Here is a 27,581-nt window from a genome sequence, read left to right as displayed (position 1 = left end):
CCAGCCATGCAGCAGTGCCCCGGGCATTCATTGGAGGACAACCCAACAAGCTATATCCCCTTGTGGGGGTAAAGCACTCCTGATGCTACCAGCTCCTTCCCCTTGTCTCAAGGGTCCTGAGCCCCAAATCCATTGATATCAATGGAAAGATTCCTATTGACTTCGTTGGGCTTTGGATCAGGCCCTGGGGTTGTAGGCATCAGCATTATGGGTAAGTGGGGGTAACCAAGTAAGAATTGGGAGTCCCGCATCTCCCCTGCCCCCCAACCTCATGCATCCTTGAGATCCGGTAAGTACATCCCTTTACAAAAAGATTATGATGAAACTGGTTGCAAGGTAGCAGCAACATAATGTAGAGGAACATACTGCCTTGATTGAAATGACTTTGTTTTTCACTCTGATCCCTGATTCTTTCCCTTCCTTATTAACCTGTCTGTGTAATGGCCCCTGAAATACTGCAGAGCCGAGCCCAGACTAGCAACCCGCTGCTGGAACAGTGACTACAAGTCAGTGCAGGAAGCCTGAGAGCTCAGCCAGTTGCAGCATATTTCACTTATTGCTTTAAGACTGATGTCTCTAACTCCATCCTTCTGGTTTCTCCCTCCCTCAGGGATTAATCACTCTAAAAGGCTACCATTGCCCTGGGGGGAGGAGAGTGGAATCTGGAAATTCACTTCCAATGCTCCTGCATTCCTGACCTGACCCGATGGGGCCGAGAATCAAATTGCAACAGAATCTACAAAGTAGCCTCCTAGCTTGTTGAACTGCCATGCTGAGAACAGGAAACGGTTTGAAACTCACACAACTTCTTGAAGGAATTCAGGACTATAAAGGCAGAATCCAGCCTAAGCTAATCACAATCAAGTGAATCTTTCTATCACCCCCCCGGACTCAGCAGCTACCTTGATATGCTAGCAGGGATTTCGTTATTTTTCTGTGCACTGCCGATTATGTTTAGGCTACGATGGGAACAAGCATAACCCAAGTCGTGAAAAACCTCTCTCTCTCTCACTCTCTGTTTCAGTCCCAGCAATGCCATCCCTCTTTATTAAAGTTCTTAACAGCACCACCATCCAAGCGGTGTGGGAGCCCTCCGTCAAACTGGGCCAGCATGAAGGATTCAAACTCTACTACCGTAAAGTTCACCTATCCCACTTTACTGGCCCTATGCTTCTGCCCGGCAACATTACATCTTATAACATTACTCACTTGGGTAAGTACAGAGGAGAGCATTATTCACATTACGTGCCTTCGCTGAGCAAGAAAATTCCCCTTTATGTTGGCATTATAACAGAATGTTTAGGGTAATATACGACAGCTAGGAAATATATATCATGAGTGCCTAGCAAGGTTGTTTTCCACTCCTCCCTTAGGCCCTCAGCCTGCCCCACTGATTTAAGTGAGAGCAGGTTTGGGTCGTTATACTGACAGTTACTGGCTTTTGCAATGCGTGTAATATGTTTCTGTTTTCATGACAACAGCAGGCTCAGCAAGATTAGTGTACTGTAGCTCTTTAACCTGAAATGCCCTCCTCGTGTTTTTTCTAAAATAGACCCGTCAGTGGTATATGAAGTAAAACTCCTGGCATATAACCAGCATGGGGATGGAAATTCTACTGTCCGCTTTGTATCCCTTCGAGAAACTGTTGAAAGAACAGGTAAGAGGCAGAATCAGTCCAACTTGTGTTTGCGATGTGAAACCTTACAGCATAGGAGCGATATAGCCAGAGACAGTGAGGGTCTTACTAACCCACAGTTAATTTAATAGTGCATCCAATGCTGTATGCTGCTACTTCTGAACCGTCACCTTTAAGAAGCATTTTATTTTCTGCACAGCAAATAAATTTGAAGCTAGGTTGCATGGAGTAGCAGTGCCCTCTGGTGGCTAACGTGGTTAATTCCAGTTGCTTAATCTTTATGCATGTTCATCACCCCTTCTTTCTTTCTCAAGGAAGCAACTGGAAATAATACGGGCATGAACCGCCAACTCTGTAGCCCACTGCAAACCACCATTACCAATCGTTAGTGTTGCTAGGAAGGAAACATTCTGCATCTGTCTCAGTTCAGTCTGATCTCTAGTTACAGAAAACAAAGCAAAATGTGCCAAGTTTCCGGTACTCCTGTAACTAAATAGCAATGTTTGTCTTCCAAATTCAGGTTGTACAGACCACAGATGAAGAGTGTGGCGTACTGTTTGGTGCACAGGTTAGAGAGTGCACACAATTAGCTCCCTCTCTTTCACAAGCAACAGCTCTGCATGGACAAGTGTTGTTATTTATTTGTATTATCGCATCGCCTAGGAGCCCCACTCATGGCTTAGGTGCTGTACAGACACAGAATCAAGAGATGGTCCCTGCCCCAAAGGCCATTCCTTTTTATCACCAGCAGTGTTTTAAAAGTCTCAGGGTTAAATCCTGGGTGTTCGTTCTATATATGTGCAATTCCAGCTGACTTCAGTGGGAACCCGGAACACGTAGCCGAGGTCAGAATCTGGCTCTTAATAGACCCAGAGCCAAATTCTACCCTTAGTTACATTTAGACAAGTTTAGAGTCTCTCCATTGTACTCAGGGGAGCAAGTCAGGCTTTTAGTGCTCAAACTGAACGCAGAACCAGGTGTGGTCACCAGTGAGCTGGGTGCATTAGACAGATTAGATGAGATTGTATTGATTATAGTAGTTTAAGGAGCCCATTGTTATCCTGCTTTTCTAAATCTCCCCACACTTATTGCAAGTGGGTGATAATAGCAGATAAAGAATCATTGTTTCTGGATTCAGAGTGGTAGCCCTGTTAGTCTGTATCAGCAAAAAGAACGAGGAGTCCTTGCGGCACCTTAGAAACTAACAAATTTATTTGGGCATAAGCTTTCATGGGCTAAATAAATTTGTTAGTCTCTAAGGTGCCACAAGGACTCCTCCTTCTTTTTTTATTGTTTCTGGAGTGATTGTTTGGTTGTTAATCTGGGACACTTTTGTCCATAACAATCTCTTTCTGTCAACAAACCAAGCAAACAAACAAGGAAATTCCTGTGAACAAGAAAATGAAGAGGAGCCTGTCTGAAACTGACAAAAGAGCAGAGGCTCCGATTTGTAACGGTATTGAGGCATTGCTCTACTTAGCGCTGCAAGACCTGACTGACTTAGATGCTAAGTCCCATTTTCAAAAGCGATTTAGGAGCATACTTCTCATCGGAAGTCAAAATCACTGTCTAAATTGCCTAGTCCTTGCAGTGCTGAGTGTAGACGTGCCTAAATCCCTTTACAAATCTGGGCCCGAACTGAAGCCCAGATTTGACCCATCCTTTGCTCCTCTTGCTGGTGTACAGGCATGGACATGAATAGAGTTTTGGTTATGATCAGCTATATTACCAGTTTCACATTGGAGGGTATCTAGGCTTTGGAAGGAGATGACTCCCTGGTCTAACGTGGTTTTGCCATCTCTCACTACTTACTAGGATTCTGTTCCCACTGCAGGGAATTGGTCTCAGAACAGCTGGTGGTTTTGCTTCTGCTTTGTGAGCCACAGTGATGAGTTAAGAAAGCGTTTGCTGGCTCTTCCTCACCTAGACTAGACTCCTCTCTGGGCCCTGTATTTAGAGGTGCTGACTATTTGCGGCCTCCACTGATTTCAGCTGGAATTGTGGGCAAGAGCACCTTTGAAAATCAGATTTCAAATAATTGTCACCTAGTTCTTTGGAGGGCATCTATGTTTGGTAGGAAGAGAGAAAGAGACCGAATGCATCAGCGCTTTAGTTACCTGGAGGCAAGAGGATTCTCCTCTTGGGGGAATCTTTAATTGCTCATACCTTTTTGTTCTTGTATGTGTTGGAAAATACCCTGGTGCTTTGGGAGTCATTTTCACCAGACTTCCAGTGGGAATATCTTCAAAACATAGATTGTTATTCATACTGTACCTGTAATGTAGTAAACATTCATCTCTGTTGGAAGTACAGATAAGTCCATCAGCTCCATTCTAATCCTCAGGCTTTGTTTTGGGGGATCCCACTGAATAAGGTATTATAAACTGCTCTGGCTGGCTGCATTTTTCCTCCAGTGCAATTCACATCATACCTCTGACACAGAGAAAATGCAAAGTTTACAGATCCCCAGGCAGGAAGGCAAAATAATTGTATGTTATCCTTTCACTTTTCATCTGAACACAGCATTAGAGATCAGAGATGCAAGCTCTGCTTTTAAAGGAAATTGCTTGTCTCGGGAGAATAGGCTGAAAGCTTTTGTTACCGTGTAGCAGAACTGCCCGACTGCAGCAAAATCTTAGGAATTAGTTCAGTTGAAAGTCCCTGCTGCTAGCCCCTCCAGCACAAAGGGAAGCGGGGAGACGCTGGCCTGTAAATAGCTAACTGCGATACACGGGGTGTGTTTGGGGAGAGTACTTCACTCTCCTGGAAAGCTGTTGTGGAGCTGCTGTTTTTCCTCAGCTTGCTTTAGCCTGTAGTTACACAGGCTCAGTCGGTACCCTTGGATGCTATTCCAATGGCAGTTCTAGATACAGATCACAGAGAGAGGATAACATATGTTTGTAAGAGTGTTCAGCTGGCAGCCTGCTGCAGCCATCGACCTGCAGTCTGAATAAAACAAATATTATGCTTGGCAGCCTGATCCCATTTCATTCTTTAAATAATGGTGCCCAAAGCTTTTGCCAGTGCTTGTTACCATGGATATCGGTTGATTGATCTGGGGACATTACAATGAAAGACTGTCAGCAACAGCTGGCACAGATGAGAGACAGCCCTGCCTCCACACCCCTCACCCGGTGCTGGATAAATACCCTCTGGCTACGGGCCCAAGGGAAGAGAGCGCCACGGCGAACGAGCACATCTTATGCCAAGTCCTAAAGAGCCACCAGACGGGCTGCGGGGAGCGGGTTCCAGAGCACAGAGCCCGTGCCGGCGGGGTCCTGCTGGCCACAGCCTGGAGTCCAGCTCTGAGAACAGCCGGCAGGGCCCCTCACTGGTGACCATTGCTGTCATGGGGCGTTAAGGAGAGCAAGGGAGTCGCTTTGCCAGCAAAGTTGTGGAGAGAGACCCCCTCATAGTAGTGTGAGGCCCCTCCTGCCCCCCAAACATTCCCTCCCTCCCTGACCCTTGCAAACCTCCCTCTCCCCCACAGCTCCCTCCCCTCGCCCAAGGCTCCCCTCCTCTACTTTTCCCACCTTCCAACAAACAGCCCCCAACTCTCCCTCTCTAAAATACCCCCTGCCCCTCCCTCAAACACCCCCTCCTCCCCTCCAGCACCCCCACCCAAGCCTTCCCTTCCCCAAATACTCCTCAGCCCTCCCCTCTCCCACCCAACCCTTGTCCTCCCCTCCAGGCTGCTGGTTCTACAGCTTCTTCCCCCGAAGCGCCTTCCACGCCCATTTTCCCCACCCTGTCTCCCATCTCCCATACCTGAACCTCCTTCGGGGCAGGGGAGGGGGAAAGGAGGAGCTGCTGCTGGGCTAGGACCAGTCTCTTCCTTGGAGCTGGCTCAGCCCCCCCCCCCATCCCCAGTTGGGCTCCCCCTGCTCTGGGGGGCAATGCGGAGGGAGCTGTTCCAGGTCCTGATAGCAGGGGGAGCAGAGCAGCCCCCTAATCACAGGAGGCTGTGACTGCGGCTGCCTCCTCCCTGTCTCCTCCTTCCTTCTACAACTAGGCCCAGGAAGGAGAGGCAGCCTCTGAGCTACTCAAGAACATGACCTGATGCTGGGCTTCCAACCCCAGCACGTGCTGCGGTGCTCTTGTGTCCAGGCATCGAGCGCACTAGGTAACTCCCTAGTTAGTCACTAACTCCCTTTTCGCTGCTTCTCCTCACAGTGTTGAATCCCCCGTGTGACTGCATGAAAGATGAGCAAAATAATAAGACCTCTACCACGGGGATCATCATTGGGATCCACATTGGAGTCACGTGCATTATATTCTGTGTCCTGTTCCTCATGTTTGGGTACAGAGGAAGGTATGGTTCTCTCCCCACACTGACTGGGTGACATGAATACACTATCTACTTGTATTGTGCCGTTTGCTTTGCGTCAGTGGTTCTCAAGCTGGCAAAGGGTTCTCAGACTCAACGGCATTAGCTAAGTAGCACGAATGTCTCATGGACCACCTCCCATTTGTGAGTCCACAGGCCAGGCCGTAGTCCCACTTGTGATTGCAGGGTCCACTTCTTGCATTGGTGATTTGTGCCCCTCCACGTGGGATTGTATAACATCCCTGTTGCTGGTACAGTAATCGCTTACCTAGGCTCTGATCAAAGACCAGTTAAGTCAAAAGGAGTCTTTCCATTGGCTCCAAAGGGTCTTGGATTAGACCTGAAGCGCATAGGAGTTGTGGGTGCTCACTTTATCGTAAGCAGAGCTGTGCGGCCACATCTGGCAAGAGGCTTTTGATGTCAGTCCAGCACTGCCCCCTCTGCTAAACCCATTAAAAGACAGTTACACTAACTACCCTACCTGGGGCAACAGCTGAGGTGGCACATGGGGTGGACACATCCACAGGGAGATCTGCTTTGAAAGCTGTGTCAGAGAAATGGGTTATAAGGAGGAGCAAGAGAACATGGTGCACCGATAAGTGTGGAAGGGGTTTCGGGTGTCAGGGGGAGGAGAGGCAGAGACAAAGACTAGAATTGTGACTTCTCTCAGCTTCTCTCTGAGCCTAGCTCCTGTTTTGGAAGGCTGTATATGAGCATAGAATTCACTGTAAGATGTGAACGACGAGGTGTGTCCAGGCCCACATAAAGGGGCGGCATGCAGTGCTGGGAGGTGCTACACTTTCAGTTTCCTCCCCTCTCGGTTTTCCAGACTGCTGATGTGTAAAAATGTCCAGGAACAGTTGTCAACCCCGCAGATCCCGAGGAGTCAGAGGAACACCACAGGCCTGGTTCTGAATGGAGCCGCTCGGAGGGACAGGGATGACCTGGACGTGAATGGGAAGCAACTGGAGATGAACGAGCTGGAAAGGTTGTTTCTAGCATTGCCTTCCCAGGATCAACAGGATAAGGGAATAATGGTAAGGGTCCTGTCTTGACATTAATCATGGGATTTATGGACACTCTTCCCTTTCAAACACACTCCTCTCCCCTTGTTATGTAGAGAGCTTTATATGCTTAATTCCCTTCCATACATTGAAAATATAGATCCACTAAGCACTAATGTTTAATCCATTCCACACTGGGAGAGTGTGTGTCTTTGTCCCCTGCTAGTGGCTAGTTCATATAAGAGGTTAAGAGTCTACTATAGCTGCTAGCTAGAGGAATTATTCTTTTATCACAAGTGATAGAGGCTCCTGCTTTTAGCCCTGACGGTCTCAAGTTTGAACCCCACTGTCAGCCCAAACGGGGTTGGTTACGAATGTACAACTTCATAGTGGTAGCCACAAACAATCCTTACACCTGGCAGGTGGGGTAGAATTTAAACTGTAGATGTTAAGAACATCTGTGTAAAATGTGCATATTTGTTCCTGGATGAGCCATATCATTTCTAAGAAGCTCAGCATTTTCATAGTGATAGCCAAATGCAACAATTATTGTCTTTGTAATAAGGTGTTTTTTCTCCTCTCAGCCAGATCACGTCCCACCTGACTCGCATGATGAGACTCAGATATCTACACTTCCACTGGATGAATTCAGCATTATAGAAGAACAGCTCAATCCCCCAGCCAGCAGTCTGGCTCCTGATGATCAAGGTGGACCACTACACAACTTTAGCCAGGAAGTCCCAGCCTTGAAACATAGTCTCACCAGTGAAGGATAATTGCCAAGTCTCTAAGCCTCTTGTAGGACTCACCAAGAACCATTTCCATGTCTGGTGATGTCTTTACAATGATTTGTCAATCTCAGGTCAATTTAAGATTTCTACAGTCTGATTTTTTTTGTTTTTACTTTATTATTTCTTTTATATTTTATATCGATATACAGCTTTTTGGAAGCGCTATGAAGTTTATCTTCCTGACCTGTCTCAGGCCTCTTTGTGCATTTCTTCCTACAATTGCATTATCAAGACTGGTCATGATTGTTTTTCCTATGGCTACTAGGTGACAGACTTTACAAATTCTCCAGTCTCTATCAATGAGGGAATATGGCGGAGCCTTGTTCCCTTGGCATCCCAGCCCATGTTCCCCGTTAGCAGCTTTAGGAGAACTTTGTGATCTGTTTTTTGTTTCATGATGACTGGATTAAGATGAATCCTTCTAACTTGACTCCAAAAATTCAGGCCGGGGAAGGCCACCTCTCCATGGATTTGATGATTTTGTACACTTTTGCTATTTCTCAGGATGCTTTTTTGGTGATTGACTATAAATAAGAAAAAAAATGTGTGTCAAAAGAGGCCTGCATGAGGGCTACTGAAAGACTTGGACAAACATCCCGAGTAGACTCAGAACCTACCTCAACCGGAATGAATGTCTTTGGGGAAGCAGCAAATATCTGTGTCTTCCTTTGTTTTCAAAACAAGTAGTGTAGCACTTGGTCTGCATAAGCTTGGTACTACCTCAGAAGTCATGCTCCATATCTGCCATGGTGTTGTCCTTTTTTTTGTGTCGTCGTCATTCTGATGTAAAGCACTTCCAAACCTTGAAAGCAATGTTCTACCTCAAGTTTTATATAGAAGTTCATTCGTTTGTGTCGTCAGACCTGCTCCTCCTTCATCTGACTGTTCTGCTCTGCTCCAGTGAAACCTGTTCAAAGACAAATGAAAGGGCAGTGTGTTTGCGTTAAGTAGCAATTGTGGTGACATTTCGTTAGTGTTAAAAGTTTTACATTTAGCCAAGTCATAGTGCTTGTGTTTGGTTTTGTGTGTCGGAGTTTTATTTGATGGTTCTACTTTAACGACTGTTAGAGCTGTAGCAGGTATACCACCACTAGTAACCTAAAGAGAGTCTTCACCTGCCACATTAGGGCCAGACTGGACCCTGGCGTACAGGTGAGCTGTTCCCAATTTGCTCCTTCAAACCAGTGAACCCCGTCCATTTTCTAAGGATTGTGGGCTTGGTTTTGGTCCAACAAAGTCAATGCTTAACCAAGAACTAAGCATGCGTCTTTTGCTGAATCAGGATCAGAGTGCTCAGCTTAATTAGAGTGTCTAATTAGAGTTCCAGTCTGACACATTATGGGACATCAGCCAGATAGACTAGAACTACAGCACCTACCTGTTTGCACGTTCCCATCTTTACTCAGAACCCTCAGGTTCTACCATGGGCTAGGTGGAATAACACTCCCAGCTGAGATAATGGCACTTGTTGGATACTGGAGATGCTTGGCCTTCCAGCCTCATTCTTCACACATCCAAGGAGGTGCCTGATTATCTCACAATGACTGACACATCCTGTGTCATGTGTTAAATGCCTCAGGGAAGTGCTTTGTGAAAGATAAATATATGCTGACCCCTTTCTCCCCCTTTTTTGGCTAAATACATATTTCTAAAAGATGCATTTTCTTTATTAACTTTATTTCTTTTCAGCCATAGTGTATTGCTTCTTACTTTTGAATGAAAAACCTGCTTAAACTTGAGACTTCTGAATGCTAAATATTAAAAAGCACGTCAGAATGTTCAAGGGTACAGCTGGCTGGATGAGCTGCCTATCCTATTATGGCACCTTTCTGAGTGGAAAGATTGACCGGTGTGGTGGAGTGACCACCAGACTATTTCATTAACACCTCACTGGGAAGAACATTGGTTGTTTTGAAAGGAAAGGGGGAATTTTTTATGAATATAGAAAAAAATGAAAAAAATAAAGTGAGAGGCAACTTGTGTATATATTTAAAGCAGATAGGACAAAATCTGAGGTCCTTTACTTAGCGTGTAGTCATTCAAACTCCCATTAGCTTCAGTGCGTCCGAGAAAGGCCATATTCTGAAGGTCTAAACAAGCCTTGTCTAAACTACAGGGGAAATTCGATCTAAGCTACGCAATTTATGTTACGTGAATAGTGTAACTCAAATCGATGTAGCTTAGATCTACTTACCACGGGGCCCACGCTATGCGATGTCGATGGGAGACGCTCTCCCATTGACTCCCCCTACTCTTCTCGATCCGGTGGAGTACAGGAGTCGACGGGAGAGTGATCTGCAGTCAATTTAGTGTGTCTTCACTAGACCTGCTAAATCGACTGCCGATGCATCGATCGCCGCTGGTCGATCCCCTTGTGAATGTAGACAAGCCCTAAATGTCTGATTCTGCCCTGAACTATGCTAGTTCAATCCCAATGGGTCAAAACCAGACCTGGCTCCACTGACTTCAGTTCAGTTGTCTTCACTTGTGCAGGGGCTGAATTTGGCTCATTATCATTAATGGGGACATACTCAGCTAATGGAGAGTACAATCTAGTGCATGCATCTCAGTGCCTGCACCTCACCATCCCACCTACACTCTTTCACTGTTAGATGGTCATCACATTCTCTGCTGTTCAGCTGACGAGATCCCAGGAGTAAGAGCCCTGTGTCTGGGTACACATGGTAATATATACTAGAGTTGCTGCCCAACAGCATCTGTGTGTGCACCATAGTCTGGAAACACTTCGCTTTAACACAAAAAATCTCTGCCCTTGTCTAATGCGCCTCTCATAAAGCAAGAAGCCTTTTAAAAATTGCTTTCTTTTACTGGGAAAGGGAAGGCCTGCACTGTTCAAAAGCAGTTGTTGGATGCGTCAACACTGGATGTAGTATTAAAAAAGGATTAAGGGAATGGTCATGAAGAGAGCCTCCAGCAGTGATGAATGTATCACTTTGACGTGGGGCGGCTTTTTAATAGGAGGTTAAGAAATTAATTCTATTTTGCCAAGACATTGAAGAGTCAAGAGAGCTATTGGGGACAATTATGGTTGTCTCTCAGGCAGCCCAAAAGACTACACTGGGCTGTGTTTTGAGTAGCTTTTCAGCCAGTAGAGCACCATTAGAGTTTCACAAGATGGAAATGAGGCCAGAATCTGGCCCAGAGTTAGCAATGTAGGGACCCACTTATCTCAGTCTTTTTTTTAGATTGCCTTAAAGTATCAGACTGTACATTAATTACCCTTTATTATGAACTAGAAGATGTCAGCACTCCAGGCCATTAAAGGTTCTGTTTGCTTGACCACATGCTGTTTTGTATGGTCAAGACCAATTCAATTTGAAAGGGTGGGAAAAAGAGAGAGTTTTAAGGGCGTGTCTACATTACCTGCTGGATCGAGGGGCAGCGATCAATCCAATGGGGGTCGTTTTAATGCGTCTAGTCTAGATGCGATCAATTGACTGCCGAGTGCTCTCCGGTCGACTCCAGTACTCCACCAGGTAAGTAGATCTAAGTACGTCGACTTCAGTACGCTATTCACGTAGCTGAAGTTGTGTAACTTAGACCGATCCCCTGCCTAGTGTAGACCAGGACTAAGTGTCCACAGCTGCAGTTTGTGCTGCAGAACTAACTGTCAGTGTCCCCAACCCCTCCAAAATTGGCCATACCGGCTTATACGGCACCAGCATGTATACTGACAGAATCACCGTGCTCTTAACATGGCATTGTGACAACAAGCATGGAGAAATTCCTCCTGGCAGCTTCTCTTTAGGCTATTGGTGGTGGTATCTGTTGTAGACCTCATGTACGAAGCCTTAGAACGTAATGTGTTCAGTCGGTGCATGTTGCTGGTGAACCTACCTCAGTACAAGTGGTCAAGCAACCTGGTGGTATTGAAACATCCGTATTGCAATGCTGAAGAAAATCCACTCCACAACTATAAACATCCAGGGCAGCCATTTCACAGGCATGTGTTTTTAAGAAGTTTATTTTTAAAGTATTTTTATACACAGTGATGAATCAAAGGTGACATTTTCACTTTTCTTTGAAAGTGGAAAGGAATCAGGAAAGGAAACTCATTTAAGTAAAGAATTAATTGTCTTGCCTTTAAAAATAAAAGTGAAAAACAGTTCTACAGCTTCAGTACCTGTGGAATAGATCAGTATGTATCAGAAACATGCTTATCAGCCCCTCTTAACTAACTATACCCTTTGACATTTGAGTACTGAAAGAATTGTCACATGATATGTAGCACAGTGAGCAAAAATTAATAACTCTCATTTCCTTTGTTCTGAAATAGGGTTAGATCTGAGGGGAACAGCTTACGTGAGGGTCCGATTGACCAGACTGGCGTAAGCAGATACAATGCCATTGACCTCAATTAAGTTGAGCAACATGCACCAGTGGCGAATGTTAGTCAGTGTTTGTAAGTGTCCTGGCCTTTTAAAATTCCTCTTCTCCTGCATGATGCCTTTTGGTTTTGTTATGTTTTGTTTTGCAGGATTGGATGGGGTTTTAAAGGGCCAGATCTGTATGTGAACAAACCCACAAATGCTCTCCCCCTGCCAATAAAGCAGTGGCTAAATATGACCTCAGAGAGGTTGCTGCTCACGCTTGTACAGTATGCCGGGGGAGGGTTTTTTCCCCCTCTCACTCCAAATTTCTTAAGCAGATTGCAAGTGAGAATGTAACAGCTTTAAGCAAGAGCACCTATGCTCTCAGGCCCTGTGGTTTCTGAATTTAGGTTATTATTGATCAGCTGGGGATGTATAGTTGCAGGAGAAGAGTTTGTCTTGTAGAAGCCAGTTTATGCCAGTGTTTGGAAAGGCAAAGTCATGGGAAATGGAGGTGCAGGGTGACCCGAGAGGTGGGAATGCTGGAGCCTTATTAAAGGAATAAGGTCAGTGTGTATGACGAAAAGCCAAGGAAAGGGTTAATGTTAGTGATTTGAAGGACTTGATAAATGTGTCTCTTTTATTTCAAGCAAAACAAGAATCAGCGTGTAAGATTTGAAGTACCTGCTAGAGAAAGCTCAAACTGCAAGGTCTGGATTTCAAACACTTCAAAGCTTGATCTCCAGATCTGGGCGTTTTGCTTAGGGTCCATCTCTAATGCTTGCAGCCCTCACCTGACATGTCACGAAGCAGAGCCCCTGTGCCACATGCACAGCATCAGTATTACTGAGTTTACAATTTACTACCAGAAGGAAGGAAAAAAGAAAATGACGATATATTTCCTCGTACATTGAGTTACGACCTGGTGTCAAAGAGAACCCAGACCCCCCTCATTTGAACTCCGGTTTTTATTGTCTCTGTGTGTAATGAAGTGCAGATTGAATAAAGTACTGTTGCCAAAGTGAACACATAATTTAGACTAGCTTTCAGCTCGAAATACCTGGGGCTGTGAACCTGTTATTAGTTTAATATCACATTATTGTGGTATTGTAATAGTAACACATATTTGTCACTACTTCCTTTTATTAAAGGGAAATGCTGTGCCATTTGATTAGTTGAAATACAGTAGTATGTCAAGAATAGATTTTTTCCCCTAAGATGCAGAAATGTAATGGCTTGAACTGATGTTGATTATCTGTTAGTTTAAGACAGGAAAAGAGAGATGTGAACCTTTAAAGATTATTTTTAGATATTTAGAGTTTCCTCTCTTTGAGGTTTCTTTTAAGCTCTTGTAAATCCATAGCACAGCAAAATATCCATAGAAGTTTGTGATGGGCAAACCTCGAAATGTTTGAGGGTCCCTTCTGGAGAACCACCCAGGAGATGTTATCCTACCTGAATTATCAAGCCTCCTGAGTCTGCAAAATGGGACAGGAAACCTTGCAACAACAGGCATTGTCATGTGTGTTTTCAAGTACACAGTCGTCCAGCTTCTGGTCAGATGGGAAATAACACAAGTAGCAGTTATCTTTTCGGCTCTTGGATGCCTCCATTTTTGATCCCAAACTGAACAGACTAGCACAGACCTGTGCAAAAAATAAATTAAAAAATTGGGAAACGCTAATTGAACTTTTTCAAGTCTCCAGTGAAGCTGAATTTAGGTTTGTTTCAAGCGTTGGGCAGAGATTCAGGCCAGTTCTTGATTTATCCAGACAGGTTCACCCATCTCTGAGAGAAACCTGAAGAACACAATCCAGCTTGGAAATGAAACTAGAAAGGTGGGGCCTGATGCTCTTCTGTCTTACACCTCGTGCAACCCCATCAACTTAGATGGAGTTTTACAAGGTGTTAAGGGCAAATTTGGGTGCAAAGTCTTTATCAGCTATTTACTCCAGCTTCATATAATATGGTGTCCACTCATAAGGATCAGCTTTTAAGGTCGGGGATGTTGACTTAAACAGATCCGTTTACATTTACTGGATGTTTGTTGAAGTGGCCTTCATAACTTTCCACGAAATACAAGCCAGCACAAACCTCTCGTTTCCATATACCAGTGATTTGTTGTTGTAAAGAACACTTGTTTTTGTCTAACTCTGTTGCCGGTGCTGATTTACTTGTTCAAGTTATGTGTGCAGCAAACAGTGGCTGCCTTATGTACCACATATGTGAAGATGGGAGTCTTTCCTGAGCACTGGGTGAGATTTTGTCAGTGCTATGTGTGTGGCACACAATATTCCGCATCAAAAATTACGTATGTGTGTCGGTGGTTTTAAGCACCTGAGGCCAGATTCCCAGGAGGTGTAAATTGCCAGAGCACCTTTAATTTCAATAGCACTGCATCTGTTTACACTTCCTGAGAATCTAGCCATGCGTATTTAAAAATATGTTCATTGACTAAACTGAAAATGTTCAGTTTTGAGCCAGCCTAGACCCATGTGTCCTGAGGATTGACAAGCGGGTTTGCATTCCCGTGGCTGGGCTTCCTTAACAACACAAAGGACATTTTGAGGAACAGTCTCATGTTATTGTCTACAAGAGGTCTCTGCTTGACTAGGACTTAGGGCACTGTATTCCCCACCATCAAATATATGGCAGGTGATAGCAGCATTCACATGTATTAATTAATGCATGGATGGAAGTGAAGTCATTGTGTTCTTTTTTATAGCTGATCTTGGGGACTTGACAATAAGCTGGGTGTGTTTGAAGAATTAACATAAAAAAGCTTCCATTCCATACTGTTCTTTACCCTGATATCTCATGCATTACAAAAAAAAATAAATCTTTCCAGTGTTTTGAATGAAAGGAGATTGGAATGCTGCACCTTAAGAAACAGGTTTGGTTGGTTGGTTTCCTCCTTCAGGTGTGTCTACACTGCAGTAAAACACCCGCAGCTGTCCGATGGCAACTGACTCGGGCTCGTAGGACTTGTGCTGCAGGGCTATAAAATTGCAGAGTATATATGTGGGCCTAGGCTGGGTTTGAGCCCAGAGGGTCCCAGAGTCTGAGCTCCAACCCTGTGCCTGAATGTCTGTAGTGCAGCGTGATAGCCGTAAGGCCCAAGGCCCATGAGCTCGAGTCAGCTGACACAGGCCAGCCACGGTGATGGGTGTTTTACTGCAGGGCGTACATACCCATCCCTTTGTAACACCAATAGAAATCTGGAGTAGCTTCACTGTGGAGCTACTCCTGCTTTACACTGCTGTAACTGACAGCAGAATCTTGTCCTGTATATTTAGCCAAGGAAAGCGTTCCATTCCTTCAAATAAACTGACTTTGTTTACCATCGCTTTCCTGGCTACAAAGAGATGAAGCTGTGGCAGGAAGTATCCAAGACCTGGTTTTGATAACCCTTAGTGAGCACGACCTATTTTTGGAGATCTGTTCCCAAGTTTACCAGAGATGGCTGCTACCTCAGGGAAAATATCTGCAATTTATGTTTAATTCAACAGGGAAGAATTTTATGCTGCAACAGGGTATTTTCATACTGTTGGATTCAGGTATTTATTTGTGAAATGTATCTTTTTTTACTTCTACCTTGTTTCATAAAGATACTGGAATTTTGTAAGGGTTAAAACCAGACTGGAATTTTTAAAACTTCCATCCAGGATTAAAGAGAACAAGGATTTTACACTGAAGTCAGCATTCAGAAAAGAAACAATACATGGCGTGCTGTGTGGGGCCCAAACCAAAGCCTATTTAAATTAAAGGAAAGTCTTCCTTGACTTCCATGGGTGGTGGGTCTGGCGTATGGTACAAAACACACAATGCATTGTGAATCTGAAACAACCTCACTATGTGTTTCCTGGCACATTTCTCTTTACTAAGATAATTGTACTGTGCAGTGATTTGAGGACAAAAGTCTCTACAGAATTGCAGAGCCCCTACTGGGGGGAATCAATATGAACTTTTTTTATGTGTAGGAAGCGTAGGATGATCTTTAAGAAAAAAGCAAAGCATACTATAAAATACATTTCCAAATTCTGTTCTGAGCTTCATCCTTTATTCCAGACTTCTTAGCCTGTATTCAAACTTGGGTTGTTCTCTCCTCACAAGCCCTGTGGCTGGTTCCTTTGTAATGCTCATGTTTTCAATGTGAATGAGTGCTTAGCATACATGAGTGCTTAGCATACATCCTCCTTGAAATAATTGTTCACCCCACTATTTTCCATTGCCCCTTAAATATGACTCCATCATCCGTTTGGTGCTGACCTTTGCCCTTTCACCCTCTATATCCATCCTGTCCCCTTCCTTTCATCCCCCTCCATCCTGCCCCACACACATTGTCAGTCAAAGCAAAGAAGGTCTTTGCAAAGAAAGACCATTATAACCAGGTACGTCTTCTCCCATGATTTGCCTTCAACTATCTTGTCACACAGAGATCACAGCTAGGAAGATTTCCAATCCGGGAAAGACTCAGAACAGCTGTCGTTCTTAAATTAGGGTCTTTACATTTTCTGCCATATGTGTAGGTGTCCCATTGCATAGTGTTTTGTGATTCTCATCATTAGCGTTGCCCTTACTGTGTATATACTGTAGAAAGGAAGATGGGGGGAGGAAGTATCCATAGAAGAGAAAATGCTGCTAGAACTTTGACACTGGATTGTCTCAGTTGTACAGAGTTGTTGGCATCTCTATTCTCTATGGTCTGCTGTTACGTTGTTGTGGGTTACCTTAAACATTTTCAGTGTTAATGTTTCATGGTTGGATGGAAAAATGTAACGGCTGGGACAGAGCTTGGGTTTATTTTTTTCAAATTCTTTAGAGACAAGAGTATTTAAGCTCAGAGAAACCCAAAGTTTGAAGTACTTACAGGCCGTGTGATATTTGTGTACAGACAGATGTCTCAAGAAACAGAGCTGGGAGGTGCTACTGCAGTTTGCTTTGTACAGAAACTCACTGAGCCAGATTCCAGGCTCATCCTCACTGGGGTAAGTCCAGAGGAAATCTGCTGCTATCCGTGGAGGTGAAGGTCAGGCCTGGGGTTTGGAGTCTTTGAATGGCAGCCATGTGTCTTCATCAGCAGGCGTTCATAGTTGATTAAAAGCAAGTGGGATTCTGAAAAGAACAGCAAAAAAGAAAATTTAAAAAACCCTGTAGAAAATAGTGATAAAAGCCTGGGGGTGGAGGGGCAGACCCCTGTGGGGATCATCTGTGCAAACAGTATTTGCAAATGTGTCCCTCCCAATAAAGATACATTAAAGGCAGACTAAAGATCTTATCTAGCACCTTGACACCTGATAATTAAATTAAAAAGAGGAAACTTGGATTTGTACCAACTGGAATGATGATCTCACTGAATTCCAGACAGTGTGTTTGAACTCTGGCAGTGATTATGTGAGAAGTGCAGTAGCATCTTCAAGGGAAAACTCTGCTTTTTCAGGACCACATCCACCTCTCAGTTACAGCAGTATCAATCCGCCATGACTGGGTAAATCAGTGGAATTACTCTGGATTTATGCCCGTGTAAGTGAGAGCAGGATTTGGCCCTGGACGTTTTATAAGGAGAAGGGACTTGGGGCCTGATCCAGAGCCCACTGAAGTCAGTGGAAAGACTTGTGTTGATTTTACTAGGTTTTGGATCCGGTTCTTTCTTACAAAGCGAAGAGGGAGTTTATTTTGATGGTTTTTGCAGCATTATGTAAACTTGTAATATCTTTACATTTGTAATAAAGTAATAATACCTATAATAAAACTCTTTTTGTCCCAGTTCTCTTCAGGAATAAACTGTTAAGGAAAAATAAAAACCCAAAATGCAAAGCACTTTTCTACTGTTTATTTTCTACCTTTCTTACTTTTATCTGTCTTGATATTTGAAATCCCACTGATCCTATGATTGTTAGTCCTTGTATAAAAGACAAAAAGAAAGAAAAAAATAGATTTTTTTTTGTAGTTTGCTCTGTTTAGATTTTAGCCTGTGGCTACTTGTATAAGAAAAATAAAACTAGAATAAACTAGATCCAGTGATTCATTATGAATGTTGCTTTGTTATTCTTAAATCAAAAGCAAAATCAATGAATTGTGTGTGTGGATTTGGGTTGCTTTCAAGTGTATAAATGCAACGTTCTCCTTTGGAGTAAAGCTATGGATGTTTATTATAGATTCATAGATTATAAAGTCGAAAGGGACTATTGTGAAAATCTTTTCTGACCTGCTGTATAACACAGGCCAAAGGACTTCACTGAATTAATTCTTGTTGAAATTAGAGCAGATCTTTTAAAAAAAAAAATCCCCTCTTGAGTTAAAAATTGCTAGTGATAGAGAATCCACCACAACCCTTGGCAAATTGTTCCAATGGTTAATTACCCTCTGTTAAAAACTCTGTTTACACTGTTAAAAACGGACATCGTATTTCTGGCCGGAATTTGTCTAGTTTCAACTTCCAGCCATTGAATCATGTATGAGCTTTGTCTGTTAGATTGAAGAGCCCTTTGTTATCGAAGTTTTGTTCCTCGTTTGACCAAGTTCGCCGCTTAACCTTCCAGGGAGAAATTGGTTGAAAATCTGAAGGTTGAAGGCAATGTGGGTGGAAGTGATCATGAAATGATAGACTTTGAGATTCTACGCAAAGGGAGGAGTGAGAAGAGCTCAATAAGACAATGGGCTTCAAAAAAGCAGATTTTAATAAATGGGGAGACCCCGGTAGATAAGGTCCCATGGGAAGAAAATCTAAGGGAGAAAGGAGTTTAGGAGAGCTGGCAGTTTCTCAAAGAGGCACTATTAAAGATGCAGCAGCAGCCTACGCCAATGCAAAGAGAAGATAGGAAGAATAGTCAGAGGAGTTCTTTTAATGACCTGAAAATCAAAAAGGCGTCCTACAAAAAGTGGAAGCGTGAACAAATTGCTAAAGTGGAATACAAAAGAATAGTCCAAGTGTGTAGGGACAAAACCAGAAAGGCTAAGGCACAAAATAAGTTACACTGAGCAAGGGAAATAAAAGGCAATAAGAAGAGGTTCTGGAAATCCACTAGGCGCAAGAGAAAGTCAAAGGGAAGTGTAGGTCCTCAGTGGGGAAGGAGAGCTCTAAAGACATGACATCAAGAAGGTTGAGGTGTTTAATGTCTATTTTGCTTCAGTCTTTACTAAAAAGGTAAATTGTGACCAAATACTTCCTATTAATATTAACAAGGGGGAAAGAATGGAAGCCAATTCTGGCTCTTCTCTGAACCCTCTCCAATTTTTTCAACATCCTTCTTGAATTGCGGACACCAGAACTGGGCACAAGATTCCAGCAGCGGTCGCACCAACGCTAAATACAGAAGTAAAAGAACCTTCCTAATCCTACGTGAATAATATTCCCTACTTATACATCCCAGGTTGAATTAGCCTTCTGGCCACAGCACCGCACTGAGAGCTCATGTTCAACTAATTATCCACCTAGAATCACAAATTCTTTTCAGAGTCACTGCAGAGCGTCACCCAGCCACTAAGTATGGCTGACATTCTTCACTCCTGTAACTTTACATTTGGCCACATTAAAACATATGTTGTTGGCTTGTGCCCTGCTTATCAAGTAAACCAGATGGCAGAGTATCAGTGAGCTGATCTCATCATTACTTACCACTCCTCCAATCTTTGAGTCATCTGCAAACTTAATCAGTGATGTTTTCTTCAGTTTATTGAAACAAATGGTAAACGAACAGATCTCTGCAGGACACCCCCACTAGGCACCCCCCCAATTGATGATGATTTACATTTTGAGATCTGTCAGCCAGTTTTTAAGCCATTTATTATGGCAACGATTTTGCATCGTTCTAGTTTCTTAATCAAAATGTGATGTGTTCGCAGGTCAAATGCCTCACAGAAGTTAAGTATAAATATCAACCCTATTACCTTGATCAACTACATGTGTACTCAAGCTCATAAAAAAATCAAGTTAGTTTGACAGGATCTATTTTCCATCAGCCAGAGGTTCCCAAACTGTGGGGCGTGCCCCCTCGGGGGGACACGGAGGAGCATTCGGGGGGGCATGGTGGGTCCAGGCCAGCCCCCATGGACGGAGGTGGGGAGGGAGCGCCACTCAGCCCCCAGCTCTGCTCTGCCCCCACTCCCAGCCTTGGCTCCCAGCCCCGCGCCTGGCCCATAGGCTCCAGGGAAAAATTAGTGGGTGTGCTCCCCACCACCTCACCTCCTCCTCCTCCTCCCCTGAGCACACCACGACACTGCTCCTCCCTCCCTCCCAGTACTTGCTGCTGCCAAACAGCTGTAGCAAGCTCTGGGTGGGGGGGGGGAGGAGGAGAATGGAGTGGGAATGCTGGCACACTCAGGGGAGAAGGGGAGATGTGGGATGAGGGCGGGATTTGGGGAAGGGGCGAATAGGGGCAGGGAGGGCGCGTTGGGGTCTGGAATTTGGGAAAGGGTTGGAATGGGCAGGAGGCAGGTGGCGCCAGGCGTGGAGGTGGGGCGGGGCTGGGGGCAGAGGGGATTCGAGTACCCACTGGCGCCAGAAGAAGTCAGTGCCTATGGCCTGGCCCCATCCCCAGCCTTGGCATGGCTCTGTTCCCACCCGCCCCCACTCCCTCCTGGCTGCCAGCCCCTGGCAGCGGCTCTGTTCCCAGCCTGGGGCCAAGGCTAGGGGCAAGGTGGGGCCTGAGCCACACCTGTCTGCGAGCCTGGCTAGTGGCCCCCACCACTGGCTGACTGCACCTCTGCTCCCGCCCCTCCCCCCAGCCTTGGTGCCTTTCCCCGCTATGGCCCTGGCCCATTTACCCCATCCACATTCCCCACTCCCAGCCCTGGCTCCGGGGGTGAGGATGAAGGGGAGATGTGGGTGACGTAAGGGAGACACACATACCTCAAAAGCTTGGGGACCACTAAAGCCCATGTTGTTTTGCATTAATTCTATTATCCGCCTTACATGCTTTATTACGTCTTCTAGTGACTCTCCCATTGGTTTGCACAGGCTCAATGTCAGGCTGATAACCCTACACTAACCTGGGCCCTCAGCCAGCTCTTTTAAAATTCTTGGATGCAAATTATTCCACATATTAAACTTGGTTCCTCCTAGCATAGCAAGGCTTGGAAAAAGAAAGTCTATACAGGAACTGTTTGGATTTTTTTTTCACTTTTGTATTATGCATTGCTCACACCTCTGGGGTTATCTGGAGCAGGTGTAAATTGGAGCCATATCAGCGAAGGATCTGGGCCCCTGGGCTCTTTAATTACAGGTGGTAACCATGGCTCTTGTTAAAGTAACATCCTTTAGTCTCTCTCCCTCTCATTTACACCTGGAACAGCACCATTGACTTGAAGGCTGATATGCCTGATTTACACCAATGTTAAATGTCAGTGGGATCAAGCCCATAATCTAAAACCCAGATTCCCAAATTCCAGCCAGCTGCATGCCATCCCCCAGAATTGACCCTATAAAAACACCTGCGTTCCCCTGTGGCACTAGGACTTCGGGGAGTGTATCCCATGGATCTGTGTGCGTGTGTTGCAGTCAACTGAGCCGCTCTCTGAGTCCTTCCCAGAGACGTGTGCACGAACATGCCTGTCTCACTGGGCACATGGGGCATTACGGGAAGGCACCGGTGGACAGCGGCACACGTGTTGTTGTGCCTGCCTCCTCATTGCAAAGCGGGTGGGTTACTGGCCCAAGTGAAAGCAGTCCCCAAGATAGAGCCTAGATCCCCAGCTGGGCCAGAGAGCCTGGATGAAATGCACCAATCTCGGCCAAGAGCATTTTGGTTTTGGAGGTGGGGGGGGTTCCACGTGCTAAAGATCCTACGCACATGCTGCAGGGTCTAATACTGGCAACTTTCAAAGGCTCTGGTTAAGGACCCCATGTATATTCAGAGAAGGGCATTTAAGCACTTGCCTTTACATAGGTTCTTAGGGTGTAAGGGCAGCAGGACCCATTAGCTCAGCTAGTCAGACCTGCCCTGGCTATCTGACCATTACATTTCATCTGGTTACCCCAGGCTTGACTTACTTCAATGGGGCTTAAGCATGTGTAAGTGCTTTCCTGACTCCCGGCCAATGCCAGGACATGGTAACTGGAGCTCTGAGTGGGTGTGATGAGTCCTATGGGCCCAACGCTGCAGCTGGCTCTGGGACGCCAGCTCCTTGTGTGGGGCAGCCGATAGGACTCATGAAACCGTCCAAGCTGCCCAGGCAGCTCCAAGTGCAGAATCACATTTTAGGTTGGCCTTGCTAGACCAGATCAAGACGCTGGTGTGGTGCCTGGGTCATCTGCTGCTTTGCTTGCACAGATGTACTTCAAAGATTTCCCCCCCTCCCCCCAACTGCCCCGACCCCGAGGAAGAACGGCAGCGCTGCTCCTTTGAATGCAAACAAATCCAGCCAGGCAACGAAAAAAATATGGCCATGCTGCACCAAGGCTATAAAAGGCCCACAGGCCGCGCCTCCCTCGCCCCCCCCAAGAGAGAGCGGGTTTCTATAAATTGCTTTAAAAGGTTTTATAGCTGGGGCCCTAATGAGTCATAATGAGCCATGACACTATTTCATGGGTGGGGTGGGGCGGGGCCGACTGCCTGGCCTGCAGAATGAGCCGAAAGCTGCTCTTTTAAGGTTGCTGATGGCACTGTCATGCTTAGCCAGTGGAAGGCCGGGTGGGGTTTTACGTGCTCGTTGCTTGGCATTAGCCCGCTTCCTACAAAGTGTCCATTGTCGTCAGGCTCAGCAGCACTGCACAGGCCATTAATGGTAGGGGGTGCAAAAGGTGAGCACAGGTCTCTGACCGCCCCCCCCCCCTTCCCCTCCCAAAATTCAGCTTTGTGTCAAGCCAGGGCTCTGGCATGGCCCATTATAAATACACGTGCCATTTAGGCCATGTCAGTCCAGATTTCTATCCCTCATACGTACTTATCTGCCCCTCCATTGCTGCAGCACGTTTTCTCCTGGCTCTCTGGTGCGCTAGGGCCGTACTGTTATCCCCATTTGCCAGCTGGGGGAAGTGAGGCACACAGGGGCAGCTCCAGGCCCCAGCACGTCAAGCGTATGCTTGGGGAGACATACCGTGGGGGACGCTCTGCTGGACCGGCGACTGGCAGAACGCCCCCCTACCCCATGGCGTGCCACCGTGTTTGGGGTGGCGAAATGTCTAGAGCCGCCCCTGGAGGCACAGAGGGACCCAGGGACCCGCCAACGCAATCTAGCTGGGAGGCTGCCCCTGCCCTAGCACCTGCGATGCCTATATGGCAGCAGTAGCCAAACAGTGATGCCGTTAGCCTTATGGCACCCTGTGAGGTGGGCTAGTGCCAGCATACAGCAGGGCATGTATGGCACAACGAGCCAGAGTCCCTAGGCAGGGCTGACCTTCGGGACAATGGCACAGTGGGCATGGTGCCTCCCAGGGACTCTTGGGCTCCCCCTCTTCAGCCTTAACCCCTGCACTGTGTCCCCCTTTGCCCCAAGCCCTGGACCCCAAGCCCCTGCCCCCTCCTCCACCCCAAACCATGCACTGTCCATCCGCCCACCCCACAGCCCTAACTCCTGCCACCCCCTCCTGCAACCACATGGGGACAGTGACCTGGCTGCATGGAGCAGCTGGCATTGCTGCCTGCCCCCTGCCCCCTTCTCGGAAGCTGCTGCTACATGCACCCCCTAGGGGGCTGTGGGGGTGGGGGGAGGACGAGGAACGACCTCAGGTCACATTCCCTGCCTGGGCTGTGTAAGAACAGGGCAGAAAGCAGCAGCCCCACAGCACAGCACAGATGGGGAAAGTGACCTGGCTACAGGCAGGGGCGGCTCCACGCACCAGCACGCCAAGCACGTGCTTGGGGCGGCATGCCACGGGGGGCGCTCTGCTAGTTGCCGCAAAGGCAGCAGGAAGGGTACCTTCGGTGGCACGCCTGCAGGAGGTCCACCAGAGCTGTGGGACCAGCAAGCGGAAGACACACACACCCCTGCTGCCCCCCCACAGCATAACTCCGTGCTTGGGGCTGCGAAATGTCTCGAGCCGCCCCTGGCTGCAAGGAGTGCTTGGTGCTCACAGCTCCACAAGGAGCAAGCGGAGGAATGGGGCCGTGTTTGTGCCTCACCGCTCGCCTGTTCCTCCACTGGGAGGGAGCAGGGATTAATCTGGGTGCTGCCCCATGTGGCACTCCCCTGCCAGCTGGGAGCAGGTTCTACACCGGCAGCGCACACCTCTGTGCTGCCACACAGCGCCCGCAGACTACGGCGCCCTGGGCAATCACCGGCCATGCCCCAGGGCACTAGTGTAGCTGGTGGACAAAGGCGCCAGGGCAGGCCGAAGCACAGAGGGGCTTGTCCGCCATGGCCTGTAGTAGCCCCTGCCGCTGGAGGTATTCCAGAGCCACGCTGGGGTGGGTGAAGGCATTGCCAAGCAGCCCAGCAATGAGGCTATGGCAGACATGAGTGCCAGCTCCTGAAGCATCTGAACAAGGCTTGCACGATCCACCCTCCTCCATTCCTGCCTCCTCCAATCACTGCCTCCCTAGCAGTGATTAAGTGACATGCCCCAGGTCACACAGGCAGTTTGGGCCAGAGTCAGGCATTGAACCCAGGTGTCTGGAGTCCCACCCCAATGCCTCGATTGGCCCAATGACATCTCGCTGCTGTCTCTTGCCTGTGGCCACTTGGGCCCAGACGTGGTCGGATTTGTCAGTAGCATCTGGTCACTGCTGTGTGGTCTGCAGGCTCTACAGTCCCAGCAGGTGTTTAAGGCTGCAGGGGCTCCTCCCCCTCCCTACTTCCACCTGGCTCTGAGCACAAGAACGTCTTTAGCGCAGAGACCCTGCCCTAGTGACCTGGCTGAACTGACAGCTTGGCTCAACACAGACGGTTGCTTGACACACGCTGCTAATTATGGTGACACTGCCCGTTCTACATAGTACATACCTGGGGGTGGCACTCAGCCATAGACAGCAACAAAGCCTGTGCCAGGTGTCGCTGACTCATGGAATAACCGTAGGAATTTGGGGGAATCAAATCCTGCACCCTCCCCCTGCTCTAGTCAGGCACTGAGCCACGACTCTGGGCGTGGTCCCTGAGTGAGTGGGAAGGCCGCACAGCTGGACTGCAGCCTTGCAGGGTTGTGCTCTGGATGGTATATTTCAACCAGCAACCTGGGAGCAGGTGGGCAGAGGCACACTGGGAGACTTTGTGTTGTGCTGCCGAGGGCAGGGGGCAGGGGCATGTGGAAATGCAGCGGAATTAAATGGTCTGAGTCTGCATGGTCGTGGACCTCCCACTAAAAGCCAGAGGAAATGGCACCATCGGCTTTGTCTCCTCTTTATGCCTCTGTGTGCTGGGTTGCTCCAGCCCAGAATCATTGTAGTGCCATGAGCGCTCGGCCTCCCAATCCCAGCCCCTGTGGAAGGGCTCATGGCTCCTTGGCACCACTGCAGGGAAGGGGGGACAGAGTCTGTCTCCCAGTGATCAGAGCCAGGTGGGTCCCAGGGCCAGCTGGAGGCCACAGAACGATGGCAAAGTGGAAGAGGGAAACTGATTTCGAGTCATCTGCTTATTGACTGGTGATTTTCTGACGAGGAGTCAATTTGGGTACTGCGGTCAGCTGCTCATTGCTCATAGACACGAACCATCAGGCCTGAGACCTCAGGGGAGCTGAAGGAAATCAATTTCCGTTGCCAGCAAATGGACCAACCAGCACAAACGGTCACTAACCACCACCTGTTGGTCTGGGCTCTTTTGAGTTGGAGTTTGCATCGCCCGCTGGCTATCTTGCACCTGTCTCGGTGCATGCCCCGCCCTCCCCCCGCTCCCTGTGAGTGCGTGGGTCTCACTGGGTAGCATTTTATCCATGTGTCAATGACAGCACAAGGTAAAAGGCTGGGGTGAATGAATCCTGGCAGGCTGAGCTTGCTGAGAGAATGTCGCAGGGAAATAACAATGGAGCTGAAGTGCCAGCCTCACGCTGCAGCCCGTTCAACCCATCCGGCTGGTGTCTAAAAAATGTCAGACCCAGGTGATGAAGTGACCCAGCTACCACCAAAAGCCGGCCTTAGAAACACATGGTGCTGTCGCAAAGGCAGCACAAGCCCAGTTTTGCACTCCTTGCCCCTTCTGCTCCCGGCTCACCCGGCTTGCAGGCCTTGGGACGTCATCTCCCACCTTCCTGAGCTCTGTTTGAGAGGGTCTGCGAGGCCCTGGCCAGGTGATTTAGAAATCTTTCCTGTAAGAACTCATGAGCGCTGAGCGGGGTGCTTGCTCATTTACCTGCCAAGCTGTGCCTGGGGCGAAGGTGATGCTGCTACATGTAAGCGTTCCTGCGTGCTCTGGGGGCGCTGCGCTCGTGGCGTGGTGGGCAGGAACTGCCCTTGGCAGCAGGGTGGCAGAGTTTCAGGTCAAAGCTCGGGCTTATGGAACCTACATTCCTCTGTCCTGCTGCTGAAACAAACCAAGCCCCCAACACCAACAGGCAGGATTTTAAAAAATAGCAACGCCTTGCTTTGGTGCCAGCCTGGTGGAGTCACACGCCGCCAAGGGGAGTTTGAATCTGGGTGCCACACCATGGAGAATTAGCACTACCTGGTAAGATGCAGTCTGCTGGCTTGGAGTAAGAATTTAGCATTAAATAGCCCTCGACATGGCATGCTGGTTACCTGTGCTGGTGAAGCTTACAGCTTGAGCAATGCCCATTGGGCTCTTTCAACCCCCTGCAGGAGAGGGGCCAGCTCTGCTCCTTCACATCCCCGTTCAGCTCTCCTTGGTTGAAAGTGAGAGCGAGCGAGAGCGGCATGCTACCTTGACACCCAGTGCCAGACAAGCCTGAAGTCTGGGGTGTTTAAAATCCAGGGCCGAGTTTTGCAATCTGAGCTCCCCTCCTTCCAAAGGCCCCCACGTGGTTCTCAAAGAGCCCTGACACCACATAAAAAATTGGGGAAACAACAGGAAAGACCAAGGCTACATCTTTGACCCATCAGCTCAAAGCTTTTTCGCTTCCATATGGTGGGATAGAGTGGGAACCAGCTAGAGGGCCAGAGCCAGCTGGCTTTTGACTATTGCACCGTACACTGACTTGACATGTTCAAAGAGATTTTGCTAAGGGGTCAGAGTTCACGTAAGAGCACTTTCAAGTCGTCTCTTCCTAGGACTTTTACTGCTTCCAGACTGAGCAGGAATCCATGTGGCTAATTCCGCTGAGTCTAGAGCTCAGTTTCCAGTGTGGTGTGCAGGGTATTAGGCTGACAGGCCTGTGAGTGCTAATGGGAAAGCCCCAGCTAATCACCTGTGCATGTCACATAAAGTGGCGCCCACAAAGCCCGCTGGGGTGTTGGGGCACTTACTGTAAACAAGGGGGCTGTAAATTATCGGTGAGCACCACAAACTGACACCATTCCTGCCTGCTGAGCCAGCAGGAGGCGCTGCCTGCCAGAGACACCGACACGTTGGAGACATTTAGGGGAGTGGGGCATTTTATACCTTTTGGGGCCCCATTCTGCCTCTAGGAGCAGGGCCTTACGTGAGCAAGGCTGGCAAAACCCATCC

At 47.4% G+C, this 27,581-nt stretch overlaps 1 protein-coding gene across 1 annotated transcript in view; it reads left to right on the top strand.

The window, feature by feature from the left end:
• IGDCC3 (immunoglobulin superfamily DCC subclass member 3) overlaps positions 1–7,869 on the top strand; it is a 166,797-nt gene extending 158,928 nt beyond the window's left edge. The window contains exons 9-13 of the mRNA XM_032766045.2: positions 1,025–1,213; positions 1,553–1,657; positions 5,810–5,948; positions 6,793–7,000; positions 7,552–7,869. Coding sequence (XP_032621936.1) covers positions 1,025–1,213; positions 1,553–1,657; positions 5,810–5,948; positions 6,793–7,000; positions 7,552–7,743 — 833 coding nt within the window. The 3' untranslated portion in view covers positions 7,744–7,869. The remainder of the gene's footprint in view (positions 1–1,024; positions 1,214–1,552; positions 1,658–5,809; positions 5,949–6,792; positions 7,001–7,551) is intronic.
• Positions 7,870–27,581: the final 19,712 nt, after the last annotated feature.

The sequence above is a fragment of the Chelonoidis abingdonii genome, chromosome 9, assembly GCF_003597395.2.
Source record: "Chelonoidis abingdonii isolate Lonesome George chromosome 9, CheloAbing_2.0, whole genome shotgun sequence".
In the NCBI taxonomy this organism is placed as follows: domain Eukaryota; kingdom Metazoa; phylum Chordata; order Testudines; family Testudinidae; genus Chelonoidis; species Chelonoidis abingdonii.
The sequence above is the reverse complement of the archived record's forward strand: the minus strand, read 5'-3'. Positions and strand labels throughout refer to the sequence as shown.